This window comes from Callionymus lyra, chromosome 1 (assembly GCF_982586985.1).
Source record: "Callionymus lyra chromosome 1, fCalLyr1.hap1.1, whole genome shotgun sequence".
Taxonomy (NCBI): Eukaryota; Metazoa; Chordata; class Actinopteri; order Syngnathiformes; family Callionymidae; genus Callionymus; species Callionymus lyra.
This window is the reverse complement of record NC_141818.1, coordinates 18130271-18152923: the sequence shown is the minus strand read 5'-3', so window position 1 is coordinate 18152923 and position 22653 is coordinate 18130271. Positions and strand designations below refer to the sequence as shown.

At 37.8% G+C, this 22653-nt stretch overlaps 1 protein-coding gene across 7 annotated transcripts in view; it reads right to left on the bottom strand.

The window, feature by feature from the left end:
* rimbp2b (RIMS binding protein 2b) overlaps positions 1-22653 on the bottom strand; it is an 88579-nt gene that overhangs the window by 57680 nt on the left and 8246 nt on the right. For all 7 annotated transcript variants that reach the window (XM_087795833.1, XM_087795879.1, XM_087795848.1 and 4 more), the window contains exon 3: positions 15581-15718. In XM_087795833.1, coding sequence (XP_087651959.1) covers positions 15581-15718 — 138 coding nt within the window. The remainder of the gene's footprint in view (positions 1-15580; positions 15719-22653) is intronic.

Here is a 22653-nt window from a genome sequence, read left to right as displayed (position 1 = left end):
CTGGAGACCTTTAAAAATCAAAAGCAATTTTATCTTCTCAGGGTCAGATTATATTCAGTAAATGTTCAAGCCAAAACTAAAAATAAAACATTTAAAAAATATATGTAAAGTAAAAAAGACCAGAAAAGTATTTATCGTATATAATAAAATTAGGAGTCACTATCATACATTTATATCAAAAAAATTGTACATAAAAACTTAACATGTTTTTAATATTATTTCAAAAATATTTTTGAGTGACCAGTATACAGACAAAAAATACATGGAGGGAAAATGGGAAAAGTACTAAAACAATCAAATTTGGGAAATTATATCTAGTTTAATGTATATAAGATAATAATAATAATAATAATAATACAATAGGGTTAAAAAAACAATACTTTACTCACATCTTGAGGGCCACATATGGCCCACGGACCGCACTTTACCAATATCTGATTTATACAGTAGGTTTATTTTCAGAAAACTCTAACTTTCTACCTCAGAATGCACGTGAAATCAAATAACTTTCAATCCAGACAATGTTATCCAGTCAGCTTTGGCCTACATGTAGAAAAGTTCCTTAACTTTTTGCGAACATCTTCAGTGAGGATCCAAACTCTTCAGGGATTACGTGCATGTCAAGTGGTTATTACTGGAATAGGTTAGCGGTGTGCAGTCTGCACTTCACTCTCGGACGGCGGCGGATTCAGGAGGCCGTGCACGTACAGAGTCTGGTAAATCTGTCAGACGCTCTGTGCAAGTACTGCAGATCAATTAGGGGAGTTTTGCCGACTGTCCGGTCTGAGCAGCGATTCGGCTTCTGCTGGCGGCTCAGCGTGCAGTAAGTTCACTGACAACAAAGGACAGATCATCCTCTCCTCTTCGGCTGGCCTCCTCTGACCTGCCTTCACACTTCAGCACACACACAGAGAACCACACCGCTTGTCAACACCAATACACACTTTGCCCTAAGTCAACTTGTGGTGAAATCCTTATTTTGTACTTTAATAAAAAGAGAAAATAAATCAGCATCCACAAACATGTTATAATGTGAAATATTGCATTAGAAGGGTTTCCATCAATTAAGTATCTTTAAATGAAAAAAATATGTCGCTTCAACAAGTGAAAATGTAGCTTCGACCTTTACATTAAATTGTATAAAAGCTAACTCAAGCAACTGTCTTCCTTCAGTTAACTGCTCCATTCAGTTTGAATTACATATTAATTACTTGAAAAGGTGAAGCCGATCACTGTGAGCCTCCTACTGAGGTATTAGCTGAGGCGACGTTCATCATAATGAATAAACCAACATGCACCAGGTGTGTTTTACATCATGTTCACATGCACCGTTCACTTGACCTTCCATCACTAGTTGAATCTAAGATAAGCTTCATTTTATTTTAATTAACTTACTTCTGCTATTATGGAATGTTTTCTTCATCAGGGACTGGATTGGGGAAAAAAAATGAAGGCCCAAAAACCAATGTGTTTGAGGTATCCCTTGTGTTGTCATTCATTTTGACCCAGAGATAACACAAGTGTTAAAAAGAAAATACACAAAAAAAACTGTTCTAGTGTATTGAAAAATGTACACTTAAGAGATACAAATGAAAATATTTGTATTTATAAATATCCACATTTGAGCAGAAAGAAAATACAATAAAAAAATGATCTTGACATTTTGAAAGATTAATTAACAGTTTAACGTCAAGATTGTGATGTGCTTGATACATCTGTATATAATTAAATAATAATAAAAATATATTCTACTGGTTCTTTTTAATGTAAAATGGTGAAATGACATTGTAAATAAGAAGAACCATTATATGGATGATCATGGAAATAAGAGAGGCATTAATTCAATGTGTTATTTGTGGAAAAATATAATTTAAAGTGACAAATTATATAATGAAACATGGTAAAGGTCAGTATACAGGAATATACAATTTTATATAAAATTGAAACAAAATGTAGAATAAAACCAACATTTTCTTTTGTATTTTTGTGTATTTGTGGAGAAAATGTGTAGATGTTACGGGTGGATGAATGTAGACAAAGAGAAGAAAAGAACTATAGAGATGTAAAATAAAAAGACTGTTTATTTTTTAAATATATAACAGAAAGAGGTAAAATAAGGTTCCCACCATCATATTATATTAGATTTGTTTGTGCTTTCAACAGAGAAGACAAACCATGCCAGCCTTTTTTTTAAAAGTGTGTTGTTTGTGTTCCTCCTAACATTCAAAATATTGAATAGAAATGGGATGGAAATTCGAGAACGTGCCGTTATTTCGGCTCTTCGGCCCCCACGGCTGATGCATGTGATTGCATAATGGGTCTGTCTGTCGTGTGCAGCATCACAACCCCGGCACATGTAGCCAAAGAGACCGCTGAAGCCTTCCGGGGTGAGGGGTTATTTCAGTGTACATAGGATGAGACAGCTGTGTTTTGACTCAGAGCACTAAAAATAGCTCATTTTTTTTAAGAATATAAAAAAAAAAAAAAGAGCATGCCAGTCAAATCCAGATGAAGCACTTCCTCCGAGGACAAAGATGACCCGGCGGGCGTCGTCAATAAAAGCTTTCTCTCTTGACTTTGAACTCGCCTGACACTCAAGTGTTGCACTCGCCCCCCGAGTGGCGAACACATTTGATAAACGGACTCGAGCAATTAAGAATCAGCAAGAGCAAATCTGTAGATCTCTTATGTAATGACCAGCCTGTGGGAGCGTGCGAGCGAGCAGGGCAACAGACAGGCCTGTTGTGTATTCCCGCCGCACATATATGGACATTAATCACGCATGGGCCACTCGCCTCTTTTTTCTATTTCCGGAGAAGCGAAAAAAGCCCAAAGGCGGCGGACCTACGGCTTCGGCAGCACGTGCCGACCGGACTGAAGCATCACTGCAAATGTCACACGGCGTTAGCATGCTCGGTGGAGAGCGGCGTATGGCTCACCATCGTGCGGGAAGTCTACAGAAACGCAGCTTCTTTTGCCCAAACTATCGATGGCCGCCACATGTTTGACTCTTTGGTACAAACCGTTGATGTCGGTGATCTCTCCCCGCATGCATGAGGGGAATGCAGATGCAATACTGGTGGGGGTTGCCGGTGTGAATGCAAAGCAACGCTCAGGCTGCCGTTTCAACTGGAGGGAATACTGATGAGCTCGGGTATTTTCTGTGAGCAGATGCATGAACTGGTGCACGTGTGTGTCGGCACATGACGGAGAAACCAGGTTCCCTCGCGATCTTCCTTCCTCTGGTGCATGAGAGGAGATTTCTGCAGGGTGTGTTGAAGTGTGAGTCATCGGTGCAGAGAGAAGAAGAGGAAGAGAGAGAGAGAGAGAGGTATCCTTTAAGTGGAACCCTTTCGGCGATGCAGCGGGAAAACAACGTGCACACTTTCTCCGAGCACAATGGAATAATGGAAAGGTTGCATCCATTTAGCGAAACGTAGTCTGTGATGCAACCGCGGAGATATATATTGTTTATGAGCAACGCCGGTCGATTCGACGTGTCCTGAGCTCAGGATTAAGTTGAATAGTAATGAGAGGTTTTCTATTTCAAAGCCGTCTCGCTCCCGTTACTGAAGGTTTGAATGACAAAATATGAAAGTTTCTATGGTTGATTCATTATTGATACACAAATTGAAGAATATATATATTTATTTCACTTATATATTTAGCTTTTCATTTTTCAATAATTATTTTTAAATATATTTAGCGTGTTATTTATATACAGATTTAAGAAGTTAACTATAACATCAAATCTGAAATGATGACACTAAGTCGTCCTATAAATTAGATATTCCTTGAATATTTCAAGAATTCTGGCCACAGACCAAAATTCTGTTATTGAACGATGACGGCTCAGTCAAAAGTTCTACTAAGTATCCGTTCTAATAACAAAAGTTAAACACACTTTGTCATTTTTTTCTACGGATTTCAGAAATTGAACACATCTAGAAGAGAAAGGAATTCTGACCTTTTATTTCAGAAAATGTTTAATGAGTTATTCCAAATTTGATCAAATGTTTTTCAATACATTATTGATTAGCATTTTGTATTTTGGCTGAACTGTTTGGAAAGCTTATTATTTCTATGGATGAAACATTTACACAACATCAGGTTTTAAAATTTAAGATTGCGTTTTTCATATTGAAACAGCTATGTTTGCTGAGTCATTGTTTCACATTGAGTTCTGTTTTGTTCATTTTTGTGTTTGCTTTTAAGAAGTTTTTGTCGCTGTATGTTAGCTCAGTGTCAACACGAGTTAGACGAAAACACAAACAACTTAAATGCAGTTTTCTTTTAGATGTTGAGACTTATGTTACTTGTCTTTCCTGTTTTAAACTGACTGTCTCTTCACCTGAGACAAAATGTTATTTATTTGTTATCATCTGGTATACATCAGGCTTAAATCCATATTATTATTATTATATTAGTGTTTTTGTGGCGGACAAAATGCACGTTTCTATAGATGTGATGCCTTCATTTATTTCAAAACATTATAGCATTTTATTTAATTGGGGATTTACAAAAAATAAATAAAATCTAAATCACTATTGAACAGCATTTTTCTAAACTGCTTTTTCTCCCTATTAAACAGACAATATCTGCTTGAGATCTTGGCTCCTGTGAGGGTTTGAGTGATGGTTGTTTATAATGTAACTTAAAGAATATAAAAATCTGTTTTAGAAATTGAGCATTTTGCATGATAATAACAGTATGAACAAGGAAAATGTCATTTTCTTGTTAGAAATACTTGAAATTGCGGGATTAATAATTGAAATGACACTGATGGATTTTAGACACAACGGCTTGTGAAAAAGATACAAACAGGCTTCGTGGAATGACCCACATGTAATACCAGACTCCACTAATTACTCTCCCACCTGTTTCCACTTTTCTCCCCCCTCTATAAACTCACTCCTCTCTTTTTCTCTCTCTCTGTCTCTCTCTCTCTCTCTCTCTCTCATCAACAGTTCGTTGACCCTCATATTTCCTCCCACACACTCTCCTTTATAGTCTTGTCGACCTCGTCTGATTCCTGATGCCTCTGTCTCTGTGTGTCCTCATCTCATCATCATATCATTTGACTCCATCGCATGCAGCTCGAAACAATTCTATGAAACTGACCATTTAAAAGTGTTTATGATAACAATTTTATTACAAGTTCAGCTCTACATATAACTTGTAAAATCTTAATAGTTTTGTAATGGTTCATTCTTTTTCATAGTTCTTTTAAAATTAAAAAAAAATTGTATTCGTTAGAAATCTTGAAAATATATGCAATCAAATTAAGGCAAATTTGAGGATGTTATTGTATCTATTTATTTATGTATTTTTTATGTATGTAGTTTCAGTTTCCCTCATTAAAATCAATTATTTATTTGTTAATTCCTTCGTTTGCCTCGACAACCCAGTATAAAAGTCACAGTATATATAAGGATATTTCATCATCCACCCCTGGTATAAGTTGTAGAACATACATGAATAAATACTTAAGAAAAACTGACTTCTGCACGTCAAAACGCAGCAATCGTCGTCCCACAAATACAAATGCATCTTACCTTTTCCCAAACAGCGACGGTGCAAGACTTAAAGACTAGCTCCCTCATCTCCACGAGGACGGCGAGCCGCACTTCTTACTCTCAGTCAGTCGGCCCACACTGGAGCAAGACAGATGGAGGTCTGTTGACAGAAACCCTGAAACCGCCGCATAACTGCAACATGAGCCAAAAGTTCAGCTCAAGTCCACGATGCTATCCAAGCCCTGCTGATTAAATTACTGTGCGCGGCTAAAGCTCCCGTCGCCCAATAACGCACCATCACTGACTCCGGCTGCACTTGCTTTGACACGGGGAATTAAGAGACATCCGGAAAAGAAGGACCTTTAAGGCTATTTTTTTAGGTTTTCCCCAGTAGAGGTTTTCACAAAGTGTATTTAGAAACACAGATAGAGACGCTCGTATTTGTCTAAGCTGAGAGCTTTAGATTTTAGTCAAAGATGATCTGATCAAATGTACAGTGAAAGATTGTTTTTCTTCGCAACTCTTTCTCAGAGCACACACACACACACACAACATAACTCAGGGGTGGGAGCGAGCAAATCGCCCACTTAACATTGTTGTGAATATGCTGGTCAAAAAAAAAAAAAAGCCATGTCAGCAGTGTGAGTCATCCAGAGTCGCCATGTCGGGACCACTTTCCCCTCCTGTTTATCTCCGAGCATCTACTCAGATGCAGCCTCAGGAGAGCGGTGGGAGTTACAAGTCGGGCGAAAAGCTCGGAGAAATCCTGCCTCACCACTGATCTATGGAGGAGCAGCAACACTACTTGGTTACCACCGTCTCTGGCCTCCACACGGACGCAGAGCCGGCATTAACACAGACAATAATTCTAATCTGGCTCTCAAATCTGCTTATCTGTTCCACAAACATGCATTTTAGTGAGAGAGCGAGACCACCAGAATTAAAATAGATTTTTATTTTCATGTTTTTTGGGGGGTGGTTGGTTATTTCTGGGGGGCTTCTTAACACCTCCATAACAAAACAGTGAGATAATTCAGAAGAGATTTAAACAGAAGTATCTTGTTATTCATTACATTTTGTGTCCCTGTTGTGTAAAGACTTCAGTGATTATTCTTTCAGAATCAGTGACATGAGTTTGTGATGTTGAATGTAGTCGATTTTGTAACGGTGTGCGTCTTTTAAATTGTCTCTAGTGATGCTTCAAGATAAGAAAGAAACTGGACAGTCACAAGGATGACAAATGAATACTATTAAAGTGTTTGTTTTTATGGTATACCGTGAAATAAAGCTAAGTATGAGGTCAAGCATTTAGTGGATCTGAAATATTTAGAATTTAAGCGATGAATTGAGTTGGCGACTGTCATAACCGCGTCTCTGTTCCTGCCAAAAATGAGTTGTAAACAGATGGAATGATGAAAAATAAGGGCAGCTCGGAGGAGTAGTTAGCAGTGGGATCGTTGGGTTTCACTCTAGTTTGAGGAAACCTTTTTGTCTCAAGTTTCTGTGGCTTGTGTTGCAGTTCAAAAACAGATTTACACTGTATGTGCGAGAGGTTTTCCTTAATTCATACTGAGTAGCTGTGACTTTGTTAACAAAGGTATAAATGAAATTGTCAATTAAAATTATCAAGAGGGCAAAACAAGGAGAAACTAAATCAAAACACATGAGTAAGAATATTAAAGTTAGTATTTACATATGTATTTATTATGCTAATAATAATATAGCATTTTCTTTCAGTTTATTTTAGAGGGACAACCACTTTTTAAATTAAATGAAGAATAAAACGTATATTAGGCTAGGTAGAACTTTATTGAATATATATATATATATATATATATATGTGTGTGTGTGTGTGTGTGTGTGTGTGTGTGTAAAGCTTAAAGTTGGGGACACTGACAACCCCCCGAGATGACTATGCAACGTGGCTTTATTATACTGACCCTAATTTTCAGACAATCAATTACATTAATTACACTAATCCGATCACACAACATACGTTTGTGTAATCTTCAGATATTTTGGAAATCTATCCATGTACTTACAGATGAAATGTTCTGAAAGATATGTTTTCCGCTTGATTTATCTCAATTTTATAAACCACTTATTTTAAGGGAGGTCCCTGAAAGATCTTACTTTAACTATATATTGTGCAAATTCTCTCTGCCAATGTATCAATAACATCTAAATCTTGATGCCTCAACAAGATTTAAAATCAGGAGATTATTAATCTCAACCTAAAGGGAGTGAAAGACCATTATTAGTTGAACATAGAATCATTATAACCATGACAACAGTAAACAAGGGTGGACCTTGATTTGGCCGAACTTCCAGATTGTATCATAAGGGAGGAGTTTGGAAATGCCAAAATTGGTCCAGCAGAGAATCATTCTGGAAGTTCGTCGAGACTCGAGGAACTATGGAGTCCAAACACAAGTTGCTTGAAAAAAGGTTCCTGACATTGCATAAGTCACCAGGTGTGAAAACCTGTTAATTCTCTGGAGCGTTTTTATTGTTTGTTATTAACCCTCTTCTGTCGTTTTCAACATCGTCTTCATTGAATAATGTGTTTATTTCATGCTAGAATATAATTTAATTTTCTCCAGCTCCCTGTCTTGTCAAACCTTTCTTCAACTCCCTCCTCAGCACTAGCCTGGCTCGCGTTGGTGTCCGGCAGAACAGAAGAGGCAGTTTATCACGGCCATCGTCTCCTTGTTCTTGCTGAGATCTGCGCTTCTGCCAGGGTCGTCTTAGATCAGGGCTGGGAAACTCAATCACACACGGGGCCAAAATCTTTTACCGCTGTTGTTCGCGGGCCGAACACGTTTTACATTTGCCAAACCGTCTTTAACATGGAGTATCAACTTCACATCGACCTCACTTTTACAGTTGGTGGAAGTCTGTATAATTGTTGACATACATAGTCTCCGTTCTTTATGTGGTCTTAACGACTGTCATCTTTGTAGCTCATAATATAAGCAATAATCTTCTTTGAATTTGAACAAACCACCTGCCATGAGTTTGACACATGCCTTGAAAGAGTCTTTCTTTTGTTTTCCTTGTTCTATAACACCACTTATTGTAGAAAGCATGTATCTCAGTTTTTAGATTTATAAGTCAGAGTTCAATTAATTACCTGACAGTGAGCCTATGAGAAGTATCGACATATTTCGAACATGCATATTTGGTGGGTGCTGGGGTTTAACTTCGAATAAATCTCTGAAGATGGAACAAAGGACAGGAGGATTTCCAGAAGAAGATAGAAAACTTTTTAATCATAATCTCGTTTACTGCCAAAAAAACAAACTCTTTGCTGTTTGCAGGATGACATCGGAGTCGAGCCATTTTTCTGTTCCTTCTTGTAATTATTTATTTATCCAGGAAGATTAAGGACAGTTTTCTTAATTAGTAGCTTGAGGTATTATTATATTCAAAAAACAAAAATATTGAATCTACTAAGTAGATGGTATTACAAAATTATTTTTGCGAACACATGAACGACGGCATGAAGATATGCTGCTTTGGTTTTCACTTTCTATTTCAAACGAGTTCTGAACTTTCAGGATTAAAAAATAATAGATGAGATTATTTGACGCGGTTCCAACTTTTATTTTTCTTTACCGTTTTGATTACAAGAACTACAGGAGACTATGGGAAACAACCATTTTATATATATTATATAACACCATCTTTAGTTTTAGAATGTTACTCACAAATTATTGAAGAAGGAAAATAACTGTGAAAAAGTATGTATTTGTCTATTTTAAAATGAAATTATTCAACATTTTAGGAATTTAAGATTCGATTTTGGGACATTTTCTGCGTCCATTCTGCGACACAAGCACTGTTACAGTTTCAAAAGTACCATTTTGGCTGTAGTACCGAAAAGAAGTAAAGAATATCCATCTTTGGATGTTACACAGTAGGTTGTATTTGTAAAGCCATGAACCTGATGGAATAACTATCACCAAGAGGATTTGAAAAAATCATTCAAATCAAAGGAGCAGTTCAATTTGACATTTGTATTGTACAGTAATAGGTTCTGTATAATGTGCTAATGGGAATGTTGCCAAGGAACTGACATTGACACGCTTTTGTAATCAGCCACCCTATAATGGAAATATCTTTATTAACATCTATCTGAACTGAGGTTACAAACACATGTTTCCTCTACACACAGGCATATTTTCTTCTCAAGAAAAAAAAAACAATATTCATTCACAGATCCAGTCTATAAATACCAGTCGTTGGTCAGAAATCAATGCAACATTTTAATCTCCCTCTGAAGGTCACATCCCTCCCACAACAATACATGTGTTACAAGGTTTCCACGACTCCGTGTGGAAGGGTGTAAAAATAGTGAGCTCATCAGACATAAATGGATTATAAAAGCCAATTACGTGGTCAAGAAACAAGCGGTGCCTGGAAAGACGATGTTTTCAGGGTTTAGCTCTAAGTAAATGTACATTATAGATGAGGCAGAGGAGAAGGGGAGTGTTCTGAGAGGCACTATCAGTTACCAGAAGGCTACTCTAAATACCCCCCCTCGTGGTCCGACTCTATTTCAGAACTACGGTGGTGACAAAGCAACAAGATGCACCGTCAGGTTTAAGCAGCGTCACTCTGAAAACATTTCCAAAATTCCACAGCGATCCCAGTCTCCACGAGCACTTGTCGCTTCGCTAACAGGCTTTATGAAATTTGGATGAAGGCTTTATGATCTTGTTAAAACCGGTTACATTATTAAAAGGGCACATTGATCCTGCGTGGCTGCAGAGGGAGTCAGAAGCAGATGGAGATTTTAATAAGCTCTAAGCCGGGACAGAAGACTGGAGAAACTTGACAGTGATGCAGCTTTGAAATGTGCCCGAGAAAGAATGAACTTTGAGAATTTTTCAATTATAGCTTTTGTTAAGTTTGTCTTTGAACAACGTCTCACGTTGTAGTGAAACAGTTCGTTTGCCTTCATGCTTTTCTTCGCTGACTTTAAACTAATCACAAATTTTCTTCAGGAAGAGAATAGATGTATGAATAGAATGACATGAATGTCCAAACATGGTCCTGAGACACTTCATCGTTCTAATAAGAATCCTACTCCCCCTGTGATAGTTTACAAAAATAAAATACATTTTAGAATTAGTTACAAACATATTATGTTTCATTTGGAAATCTGTATTTCATATTTATTTATTCTGTATTGTCAATTTTTTATTTATTTTGTTTTTAATCACTACTACCATTAGTACTAATGCTCTAAAATGTATTTTAGCCGTAGAAATTACAATAAAAAAGGCAAAGAATAACATTTGGTTGTATAATTAAAAAAGGGTTTGAATGTTTACATTTTTTTTTTTAAAGGGAAATTAGGAAGAGTAAATAAATAAACAAGAAGGTCCACGTTGGTTGTATTAAAAAAGACGTATTTTCTTTTCCGACATAATTACATTTTGAATTGCTGTAACATTCAATTTGCCACCGTTAAAGAAAGTAATAATAAATAATTATCATAAAATCACTAATGCTATTGTTGTTTGTGTACATTTGTGAAATATATATTTTTGCTTGTGCAGATAACATCTTAATAATGTTATTTGTTTTTTTGATGATTGTTGATTTTTTTTTGTTTTAATTACATGCACATCCAAACAGCATTATTTACCATTTAAAATGTATATTTATTTCAGCTGTCAATTTAAGAGGTTACTAACATAAAAATGGGTATTTTAGGTTAAATGAATACACAGTAGTGTTAATTGCTAGAGTATGATTAAAAGTGATCTTAAGTTAATATTGATATCATTTATTAGAGTTGCAATGGACAGATTAGATGGAATGAGTTACCATTAGAGCCCAAATGTTTCACTATATATGTCAATAAGAACCGAATATTAGTAGAATGTATTTCTAATTGTCGTTGATGTTTAAAAAAAATAAAAATAAATGCAGACGTAGATCTGGTAAAGTCAACATACAATACAGTGAAATATGCCGTTTATCTAATCTTTAATTCATTTAACAGCCATGTTATGTTTTCATTTATCGTAAGGTCTGGTTTATTACAAATAAGTAAATTATTTAAAAATACAAAAACATCTTGTAAAAAACTGCTAATTTTATATAAATGTAAACACTAAAGTATACATTATAAATAAATTAATATTGTATTATTATTATTAAAATCGTATCATTTTTTTTCAAGGCATGTGCAAAGTATTAAACATGTAAATAAATAAAAAACAAATCACTGATGCCGAAAGCTTTCAGTTAATTACGAAAATCCTCTTTCGCAAGCTAATAATGTAGATTATGTCGCAGAGATTATTCACAGTCTCGTATCAGTAAGCAGCCAATTTAATCTCATCTGAGGTAAATAATGAATCAGGTTTTGTGATGTTACGGTGGATGAGTTTAGGGTCTGGATTAGGGAAATGATTAAACCTGCCCTGCATGTTTGAACTGGATTATAAGGTAAACATCTATAAATGCTTACATAAATGAGTGATCAAGACAGACAGAGACATGAGACATGAACTCGAGTGACCCCTGCCCATGCGAGACAGTGACAGATAAGCAGTTGGACCAGTGAAGATGCAGAAAAAGCTGACGAGCGAGTGGTTTCGCAGGAGCAGCACAGAGTGTTCCTGGGACAGCCAGCAGCAACTGAGCGTTAATAAGGGGGGGTAATTGAATTAGAGGATCAGTGGAGGCCTGTAGTGTGGGCGCCATGCGGCTCTAATTTCATTCCAAGTGATGTAAACATGGGGTGGGCCCCCAGCACAGGGGCCTCCCACAAGGCTAGAGCCACACAGACTTAAGAAGCTTGTGAGCGAAAAGCAAATAACTCAAATGTTACTGTCAGAGCCACGATGTGTGTTTCACTGATCAAAGGCAAACAAGAGCTGAGGGGTGAATTGAAGTTAATGACGAGCTGTTTAATGTGTCATTACATCTTTATGCGCCCGTCATTTATCTAAAAATAGCTCCTACCACCATCTTCGCAGAAGTCTAAAATAAAACAAGGCGTGGGTGAAACGGACTGGTCAGTGACGCAGACATTGCATTGACGCAATTGGTCTTTTTTAAAAATGCGAGATTTTTTGGGGGGGCAGATGTCTATTCATGATTATCGTTGATCTGCGCCGCATCTGATGAATCATTCCATCAAACTGTCCAGATAAACATGAGACTGACGATGGCTGACGCAGAGACCGAGACACTGCTAATAACAACCATGAGTGAAAGATAAACACCAACAATCTTTGACGTAAGAAGCATCGTTTCAAAATAGCACATAGATCAGATGATAGAAAACTGCTATGATAACATTGGTTTGTGTTTAAACTTTCGAGTATTTTGTCGCCCACTTATCAGCTCACACTCGGCGGCCAGCACATCTTGAATCTTTGAAATCGATCCCTAACCCTGGATCAGCTTGTTTATGTCCAAGAGTTCTCGGTGTACTCTTCTGTCCAGTGAAGGACTTCAAATCAATCTCACTGAGACTGACAGAAGCATCGGAGCGTCATCTTCTGTCATGAAGATGCTGCAACCATTTCGGCTGATGAGGAGAGCGCTCAGCAAAAAATAACAACTCCAATTTAAATTACTTACACCCAAGACCTGGTGACCAAAATCTGACCAGCTAGTCATTCCAATTGTGACCTCCAACAACTTGTCTCCATTTTGAAACCCCTAGACCCCTGAAGGAAATTTCTGCTTTTATAAATTTATGAATGGGCTCAGATCTACTTATGAAATGGTAAATTGAAATAGAATTCAATCTTTCAAACTTTAAAAATTAAGAAAATGTATCACGCTACCTCATCAATGTTCAGTGTTGGCTATTGTTAAAAGTTTTTTCTATTTATAAATCATCAAGGAACTTCCATTATGAGAAACCTGATATGAATGAATAAAGCTTTTCTATTCTATTCTAAACCTGCTTGTGTCCAGTAATTAAATATTCGATAACTTTTTCATTTATGTACTGTATTTTGGCTAAACCAACCTAAAAGGCTGCTTTCATAATATTTCCTGTACTCACAAATTTGAAAAAGAAGAAACAATAAAAAGTATGTTTTTCTCTGCTCACCATTTTTTGATCTCTCTTCCGGGGTCGGCCCTATGGGGATCTTTAGTGTTTTTAATCAAACCCGGGACCCACACTTTTGTTGTGGTTTCCATCTGTTTTATGACCACATCTCGCATTTGGGAGATGTCGTCAAATCCCCCAAACACAAAACTCTCTTGTTAAAGAAATGGCCTTTTTATGTTTTTCCTGACATTTTATTTCACTAATATAAGTCAATTTACAGCTGAAAGTCCACTTGTAGTCAGAAATTAAGGATTTAATTGGATCAGCTAATTTGCGATCAAAACCGAGGTTTTAGTAGACGACTGGATTCAATGATTTCCTGAGTACTATTCCAGTCCACTTTAAAAATATTTTCAATTTTGGACCTCCAAAATGTAGGTCTCATCAGCCGAGGTGTAAAGAAGGTTAAGCGAGATTCATTTCAAGAAAAGTCTTTCTTTAACCCTGACCCTGATTCTAACCCTAACTCTAGCCCAACCCTTACTGAACCTAACATAACTAAACCAAACCTAACTTAATCTTACACTAACCCTAACCCTAACTCTAACCCTAACTCTAGCACTAACCTTAAACCTAATCCTACCCTTAACCCATATCCCAATCATAACCCTCACTTTAACCCCAACCTTAGCACTAACCCTAACCCAAAACCTAATGTATGATTTTGAATATATTACAAGCAGATCTGAGACCCTTAAGGGTAAGTCTTTTGTTACTATTAAAAAATATATAATCTACACACTCATGTATAGTTAGTGTACTTACATGTAGCTATTACCTCTCGAAAAGTTCGTAAGAAACTTCCGTACAGACCTTTCCCTCTATGAAGACTTGCCAATTAAAATCTCTTTTAAACTGTTCAGGGGGGAACAAGTCTTCACAAATCTTCTCCCAGATGACAAATCAGTTGTGCGAGTTGATCTCCAGCTGAAGATGCTGAAATGATATCTAGCACTTGACAGTGGAGGCAGCAAAGCCCTTCAGAAATGTTGTCACACTAATTAACAAGTATTCCTTTCAGAAGCAGGAGCGGATTTAAAAATAAAGATCACACACCCCTCCGACGATGGTCCTTGTGCTCACCTCACACGCCTATAGATTACAGCTCTGACATGAGAAGGCCAGAGGGTGAGGAAAGACGGCTCTGACAGCTAATCCATGGGAATATGTTGGAGAGAAAGACGTGGCGATGGAAATCGTATTTTTTGGTTAAACAGCCGAGCAAAGCTACGTCGTAAAAACATGAGAGAAAACGACGATGATGACTCAGGAGTTTTTAATTTTTAATCTTCCCATAACAAATATTTGAAGAAATTCCAGACTCACCCTTTAGCTCTTCTCCTCCTAAACATCCAAGTTCCTGCTTTGAGCTCTACAACAACCATCCCCTCTACGTGAGCTACACACTGAGGTCTGATCGATGCGGCTCATTCATATTGAACCACAGACGTCAGGGGAAGCCGGGGAATTACAAGCAGCCTCCTCGCTGAGATTTCAGCCCGGAGGAAGCCTGAGGAAGACAAAGACTCGTTCGTTCTGGAGACCCGCTGCTCACCGGCCATGACATTTCAACAACATGGCTGCTGGGTTTCCCCGGTCAATAGAGAGCGCAATAACGGCTCTTAAATAACAATCAATGAGGGAGGCTGCGATCATGCACTCGACTTTAGAGCTGAGAATCCAGAAAGACATTTTACACGACGTCCGAGAACATGGTATTTTGCTCCAGGAATCTAAACAACATCTCCAACTAAATAGTGCAAAGCATTTCTAATCTCATGTCTCTTCCAAATCAAATCAACTGCTACATGTCCATGCCTCAATTCACAAGCGCAGTCCAGAACAGAAGAAGAAGAAAGCTGGCCAAACGCTGAAGGCATATCTCTCAACCGGAGTCCTCAAATGTTCCTAATGACTCATGTGGCATCCAGCAACAACAAGCCTTCATCTCCGTTTCACACACGGAACTCACCAGTAGCTTCTGCTTCTGCCTTTGGTGGTTCAGATCCTCCGGGTGGAGACTGAGCGCTTCACTGCTGTTCTCTAGAAGATGATAGCTGTCCAAACATTGCAGGCCGGGAAGCTGCACCGGATAGACCTCATTTCTTAGCTGTGAGGACACACACAAAACATCTGCATTATTTCAGGTAGCATTTTACTGTGGAACACTTGCAGTTTACTTCCAGGAATATTAAAAACTTCTATGGAGATTTGAGATCATAACCAGAAGCTTCAACAGTTCTTGGCAACTTCACTCGCATCCCGAAATCTGTCTGCTGGCCCGAAGTGAATTCTAAAGACATTTTTGTCGCGTTACACTTTGATAGCATTAAAGACAGAAATGTGACCTACTTTTAACACACTTTAAAATCACTTGAATTGATCCAAACACGATTTGAAAAACCAGACATCGGAATTTTCTGGTCAAGAGATTGATACCAACTTTTTATTTTTCCTTTTTCATTATCATGGGCAAATGATAATATAATCACGATATCAATACATTTAAATCAAAATAATTTAAATATATATTGTGTTGAGAGACAATATAAAAGTGAGTGTTTTATACAACTGAGAATAATTGCAATAACACTTAATAACTAGTGCAACATCTGCTACAAATACAATCATAATAAAAAAAAAATGTTGTGTTAGGCCTTGGCCCAAATGTTTATCTTAAGCAACCCATTTTTCACTTTGTCTGAACTTTTATCTCTAACAACTATTTTCTAATTAGACTAGAGCATTGGAGGGGAAATAAAACACATCGTGGTCACATCATATACCTTGTTATACGGGGCTATCAAGCCAACAGAATCTAGGGACAAATGTAGAATTGAATATGATGGGGAATCTTAAATAAATCAATAAAATAACATTATAAAACAAGCTTGAGTCCTCATTTGATTGTATATAAAAAAAATGTTTTTTAATAATTTACAACATTGTATATTTCATTTATTTTACTTTTTTTTAAATAAAATGAAAGAAAACAGGGTGATCGTAGAAAGCACACTCACTGTATGATCGCATCAGTGTGTCCTGGTGTGCTAAACTACTGTATTAGTTCAATTACTTAGCCCTGTGTATGTTACATAATCCTTCAAAAGGCAACATTTGATACATTTCTCTGAGCTCAACTTTGTTCTGAGCCTGCAACAGTTTAGTGAACTCTGAAGGCATCTATTCTCATGTGACATGTTTCCAGCCAATCATGCTTTCCTGGGCATGGAATATGAGTGATTGAGTGAGGATAATTGGCTGAAAGTGCACCTGCGACATACAGGCTGTTAGGCTCAGTTATGACAGGGGTACAAATACTTCACTCTAGAAGGTTGAGTTTCTTGAGTGGTATTTCTACAAATTTCACTAGGCAGTGAATCTTTATATACACAATGTTACCACAAAAAATGTTGTGTTTTTTTTATTCTCTTAATATGATGCCATCTCTTCAGCTCTTCATCTGCTGCAGGTGATGTTTCTATCTCACGCATGTTTCAAAAGTGGGAGAGATAATTTCTGGTAAACCCTCAATGGATTTTCATTGGTGAAAGTACCTGAAAATAGTTGGGGGAAACTATTTAAAATATGCGACTGGTATGACTGTTAGTGTGTATAACTATGGCTATATACTCTGGTTATTATTGGATAAAATCATATATTGAAAAAAACGTGTTAATATCTCCAATACAGCTTATAAAATGTTGTTCATTTGTGTTGATGTTATAGCATTTTTCCCAAAGGAGAGCTCCTGAGGGATCAATAAAGTTCTACCTAACCTAACCTTACCTATTATGTGCTAACACCAGTTTGTTTTAGGGAGCAGCAAGTCACCACACTTCCCTCAGACACTGATCTTTTAAGTGAACCAAGACTAGACAGCATTACAAACTAAATTCCTTTTAATGATTTACCAAAGCTCTGATCATAAACTAAAAATATGTTCTGTATCCAAGCTATGGGAAGTGACTGGAAATAATAATGTGTCTCTTCAATTATTCATTACTCTCGTCAGGTGGAACCAGATGCCGCTTTTGTGTCGTGGACCAGGAGCTGTAACTCGACTCAAGCACGGAGCAGCGTCACTGCATGGAGGTAAACGCTTCAAAGAGCAAACATGGATGTCGCTGTGCTGCAGACAAAACAAGAGGGGTGATATGACCCGCCGGCTCTGACATTTTAACCCGCATGTGCTCACAAACAGGAAGGTTTGCTAGCGCGATTCACGCTTGAGACGCCGAAGGTGAAGCCAGTGGTTCTTTCATCCTTGGATGGCTCTGATTTGTAACCTGCCTTAAGATCTTTGACCACGACCAGGAACTGACCTTTTTGTCCATGTTTTACTGTGAATACTAATGCCACAGCGATGTGTGCCGGCCGAGCGAGCCGGGCTATTTTTAACTCGCCCGTCCCCAGCTGCACATCTCCAACCTGGGGCCAATGGGCAATTAGCATTTGTTTCTTGAGGCAGGAAGCGGCGCCACAACCTCTTTTAGCACAAACACTATCTGGGTTCATCTCCGCTGCCTCGCCCCTAAACCCCGTAGACCTTTAATTCACCTGGACCTGCGACCGGTGCTCAAGAGAGGGCGGATATGTGATGATGCCATTTGTCTTTGAAGCTCGCTGACATTTGAATCCCGGACAAACAATATATCATGTCACTGGATGAAAGTAGAGCTTTAGACAGTTGACTTCTGAGCACAAATCATCCTCGAATCTATGCGGCAGTTTTGAAATGATGACAAATATGTATCCCCTTAAAGTAAAACATGTTTTTGTAATAATAATGCAGAATAATTCAAGTCAAAAATGTCAGTGGTGTTCTAGAAACATCTGGATGGAACATCTGGATTCGGGAAAGTTTTGATGGTATTACATCCACTTGCATGGATTCTAAAAAGTAGCTCTTCGTGCACAATTTCCATTCAAGACTTGACCCCCCAAAAATAAAATGTATCAAGTGATAGAGGTGACAAAATTGGATTTTATTTGAGATTCCCTAGATTTAATCAAAGATCACCAGAGCTTTGAAAACTGTTAACACTGTGATCTTCAACATCCTGGATGGTGACTAGATTTCTTCCAAAGTGATACTAGCTGGTGATAAAACATTTTTTGCAGACTATGCTATTTCATTTTTAAATCCATCCTTCATGGAAAATAAAAGTTATGAAGCTCTGAGAAATAAGAATATGCTTTTATCCTGGCGTTTCTCTTTCATAGGATAGAAAAGCTGCCTCTTTTTTTCTTTTATTCTTCTTTTCTAGTTTTGCTATGGTATAATTGGAGGTTGAGGTGCCCTCTCAAAGCTACATCAAAATCTGAAAAGCCAAGTGGTCACTTTCAATGTGGCCACTTGAAAAGGCCTATCAAAAATAAATATTAAGCTGTTGATCAGACTGAATAAGTAACGTCCGTCTATCATTTGTAATCACACCTTCCATGTTCACCTATTGAAAAACGTACTTTAAACAATGAAAATGGTCTTCTCTGAACTCTTCAATAACAAGTCATTAACATGAGCCCAGCGAGAAGTAAAATCAGCATTAAGTACAGATGGGTTTATTTTATCCAAAACATTGAAATGGTGCCAAAGCTTGGAAAACTTTTTTTTTTTTTAATGTGAAAAGTAAATATCTGCTTTGAATGTGTTCCTGTTGTTAAAGACATTGTCTAAGCTATTCTTGTCATTTTTATTATGTAGCTAGTTTGTAGCCCTGATAAAATACATTTAGATAAAATCTTCCTTTTCACTAAAAATTAAGCCAAACGTGAACAAAACCACCAAAATCTGTCGTTCTTTTCTGTCTGGTTACCATCACGGGACACAGCATCCCAAATTCACATTTGTAGGTTGTGGATTATGTGTGTTATGTGTGTTATGTGTTTTATACCAGCTCGGATCACATTATGATCCGAGCTGGTATAATAAGTAGACCAGGTTAATTCAATTCACCTTCATGCAATTACATTGCAACCTTGTCCACTCTGAGGTCAGCACTGTGTCAAGTGGCTGCACGAACTAAGGTCTCGTAAGAGGGCAAAGAATAAAGAGTTCAACTTATTAAAAAAAGCTTGACTGCCGTCACACATTTCTTTGCCTCCTCAATAATTTGCTGTGAAATTTTCCTTGATGGGGGCATTAGAATCAATCTCACCCTCACACAAACACACCGCATTAACTCCGAAGGCAATTAGCAGTCCAGTAATCGTCAACATTCAAAGTGGTGCGAGACAGCGTGACTGCCCTGAACCAACTTTCATTGTCCACATTTGCTCCGCTTGTAATGTGATATCAAAGAGTGAGCAATTAGCCTCTGAAGTGGTGAATGACACAAAGATGAGCGCTAGAAGGACTAACTGTGAGGCCAACACATTGGGCATCAAAGACTCGTCTAATGTGGTCAATTACTATTAATGAATCATCAATTTGTTTTCTTTTTTGTGTGAACATAAAATGTGATCAGGTCTTTACAAAGTTGGGTTCATCCATTATGTTTAATGATAGCGAGTAAAACCTTTGATAGAAACATCCAAATTACCTCAAATAAAGATGATAATGATCCACTGAAACTGATGATTTCTCTATTGAAGACAAATAAACCAAAACCAGTGATGTATCTAATCTGGTGTCTAATACCTTCCAAATCTGAGTTGTCCATCTTACTGAGTGGAGAGTCCTGATCTACTCTAGGAACGATCAATTATGAATGCATCCAGATCCCTGAGGTGATTACCGGCTACTCTCTTCTGACCTCTAGCACAGTCAGCAGGAAGTCCCTCGCCGTCTTCTAATTCAAAATTATTCTGACCTGACAACAGCTAACCCATTATGTCTACTTAGATTTAATTTAGCAGCCGAGGTGTAACCAGAACGTGCACGTACGCAGTTCAAACAGATAAGTAAAGACAATAACAGAAGAGAACTTTTGAAAATGATTAAAACACAAGCTTGATATGGGTCGATCTGGGACGGAACAAGCCCAGAGCTCCTGCTGATTCAGCGAGGGGAGGTGTATTTTTAATGTTTTTGTTCATGAAAATAATGCCAACATTAAACCAGTGATTGTTGCTAAAATCGTTGGGGGGACCTGCTCTACTGGATCGGATTGTGAGTCCCAGAAAATCAGGGAAAAGCCTGCACAATTAAGATTGTTTTGAGATGTTTCTTGAAGGAGTCAGTAGATCCATCAAACACAGAGGGAGAGGAAGATCTTTCCAAAGCTTTGGAGCAACAGCCTGGAAGGATTTCTCTCCTCTGGTCCTGAAGCATGTGCGAGGAACTGATTCTGATCCACAGACCTCAGAGCCTGAGCTGGGGTGTAAGGCTGGATCAGATCACTGATGTAAGGAGGAGCCTGACCATGAATAGCTCTCAAAGGAGGAACCAGAATTTTAAAATTGATCTTGAAAGAAACTGACAGCCGGTGAAGAGATTTAAGGATCAGGGAAATCCGAGTTCTCCTACTAGAGCGGGGCAGAATTCTCGCTGCAGAGTTTTGTATCAAATGCTGGCGAGACAGATCCTTCTTGTTCAGACACGAAAATAAACTGTTACAATAGTCTAAACGAGAAGAAACAAACGCATGGATTATAAACTCCAGATCATGTTGTGACATCATTTTCCTAAGTTTAGAGATTTCTCTCAGTTTAAGGAAATGTTTCTGGTCAGTTTTCTGCAGAGTTGAACTAGAGACATGTCTTTGTCAAATAAAACACCCAGGTTTCTCAGGCTCAGTTTGACAGACTGACCTAAGTCGCCCAAGTACTGACTCAACCCTGGAATATTATCATCAGCGCAATAACTAGAATTTCAGCTTAGTATACTATACATCATCAAGCGCTTAAGACTTACGCATTAATAGTCTTTTAGAATGTTGGGAGTTTTTCTATAGTAAGATCTTCTGTGCAACGGGTGGAAGCAAAAATCAAAACATCAAAAAGTTTACCTTTTTCTTGCCCTAATTGAAAATAGGAGCTCAGTCAAAAGCAGTTATTATTGTTAATTGTCACACTAGGAGTTAAAGCAAAACCTGTAAAAGACTTTATATCTAACTGCAAGCCTCAGTTTGTGAGTCATCACAGAGGCGCTCCAAGTAGCCATGAACAAGACCAGGATTGAACAGTTGCTTGTTCAAGAATATTTCTGATGAACTTCTCATGTTTCCTTTTTCGATTCAAACTCTGTTTGCACATGAGTTGAATAACCTTATTCTTTATCTGTTTATTCTTTCTATTTGTGTTTTAATATCTCAGTGTTTATTGCTTGCTAAGATGGTAATTGTTTTGTGACTTTACTGTAACATCTTAGTATCTCCCAACAGAGAATTTCAGTTAAGACAAATAGGGGTTCGCTATTGCTTAAGGATTACACAGCAAGGGTGGTGGCTTTAACTAGCTTCTATCTAAATGGTAACAGTTTCTTCGTGTGAAAAGAAAAATGGAAAAAATGTTGGTGTGAAACCAATTTTAAAATCGAATTGAAATGAATTGTGATTACATATAAGGTGTATTTTGTGTTTTGAGTTATTTCCTTCATAGTGTGAACAGAATTGAGCTTTAAGCAGATACATTAACTTGTTAGTTCAATAGTTCATAATATAAGTTCAATAATCACACACACACAGGAAGGTGAGAACACGTGATCAAACACAAGTGCTCACGAGTAGAGGATTTTCCAACTGAGGCTTATAAAGCGCACACATAAACCTATGATCTCATGGAATCGAGGCAACAGCAGAGTCAGGCCAGTGAACCCATGCTCACATTATCGTGCCACGCCAGAACAACCAGATGATGCAGCTAATGACAATGACAATGATAATGCATTTTTCCACCGCTGTCACGAGTTTGGCTGTGCAGAAATTTCCCAAGGAAGATGATGTTACGTAAGAGCGGCTGTGGACCCTGCTGTTCATATCACTAATGCCTCACACTGTGGCTGGGTCACGTGCTTTATCCAGGCCAAATCCAGGCGCCAGGAGCAGCGCCGTTCCAGCTGTTACTACAGCCTCGCCTCAGTAACCTGGGACATGCTGAGCA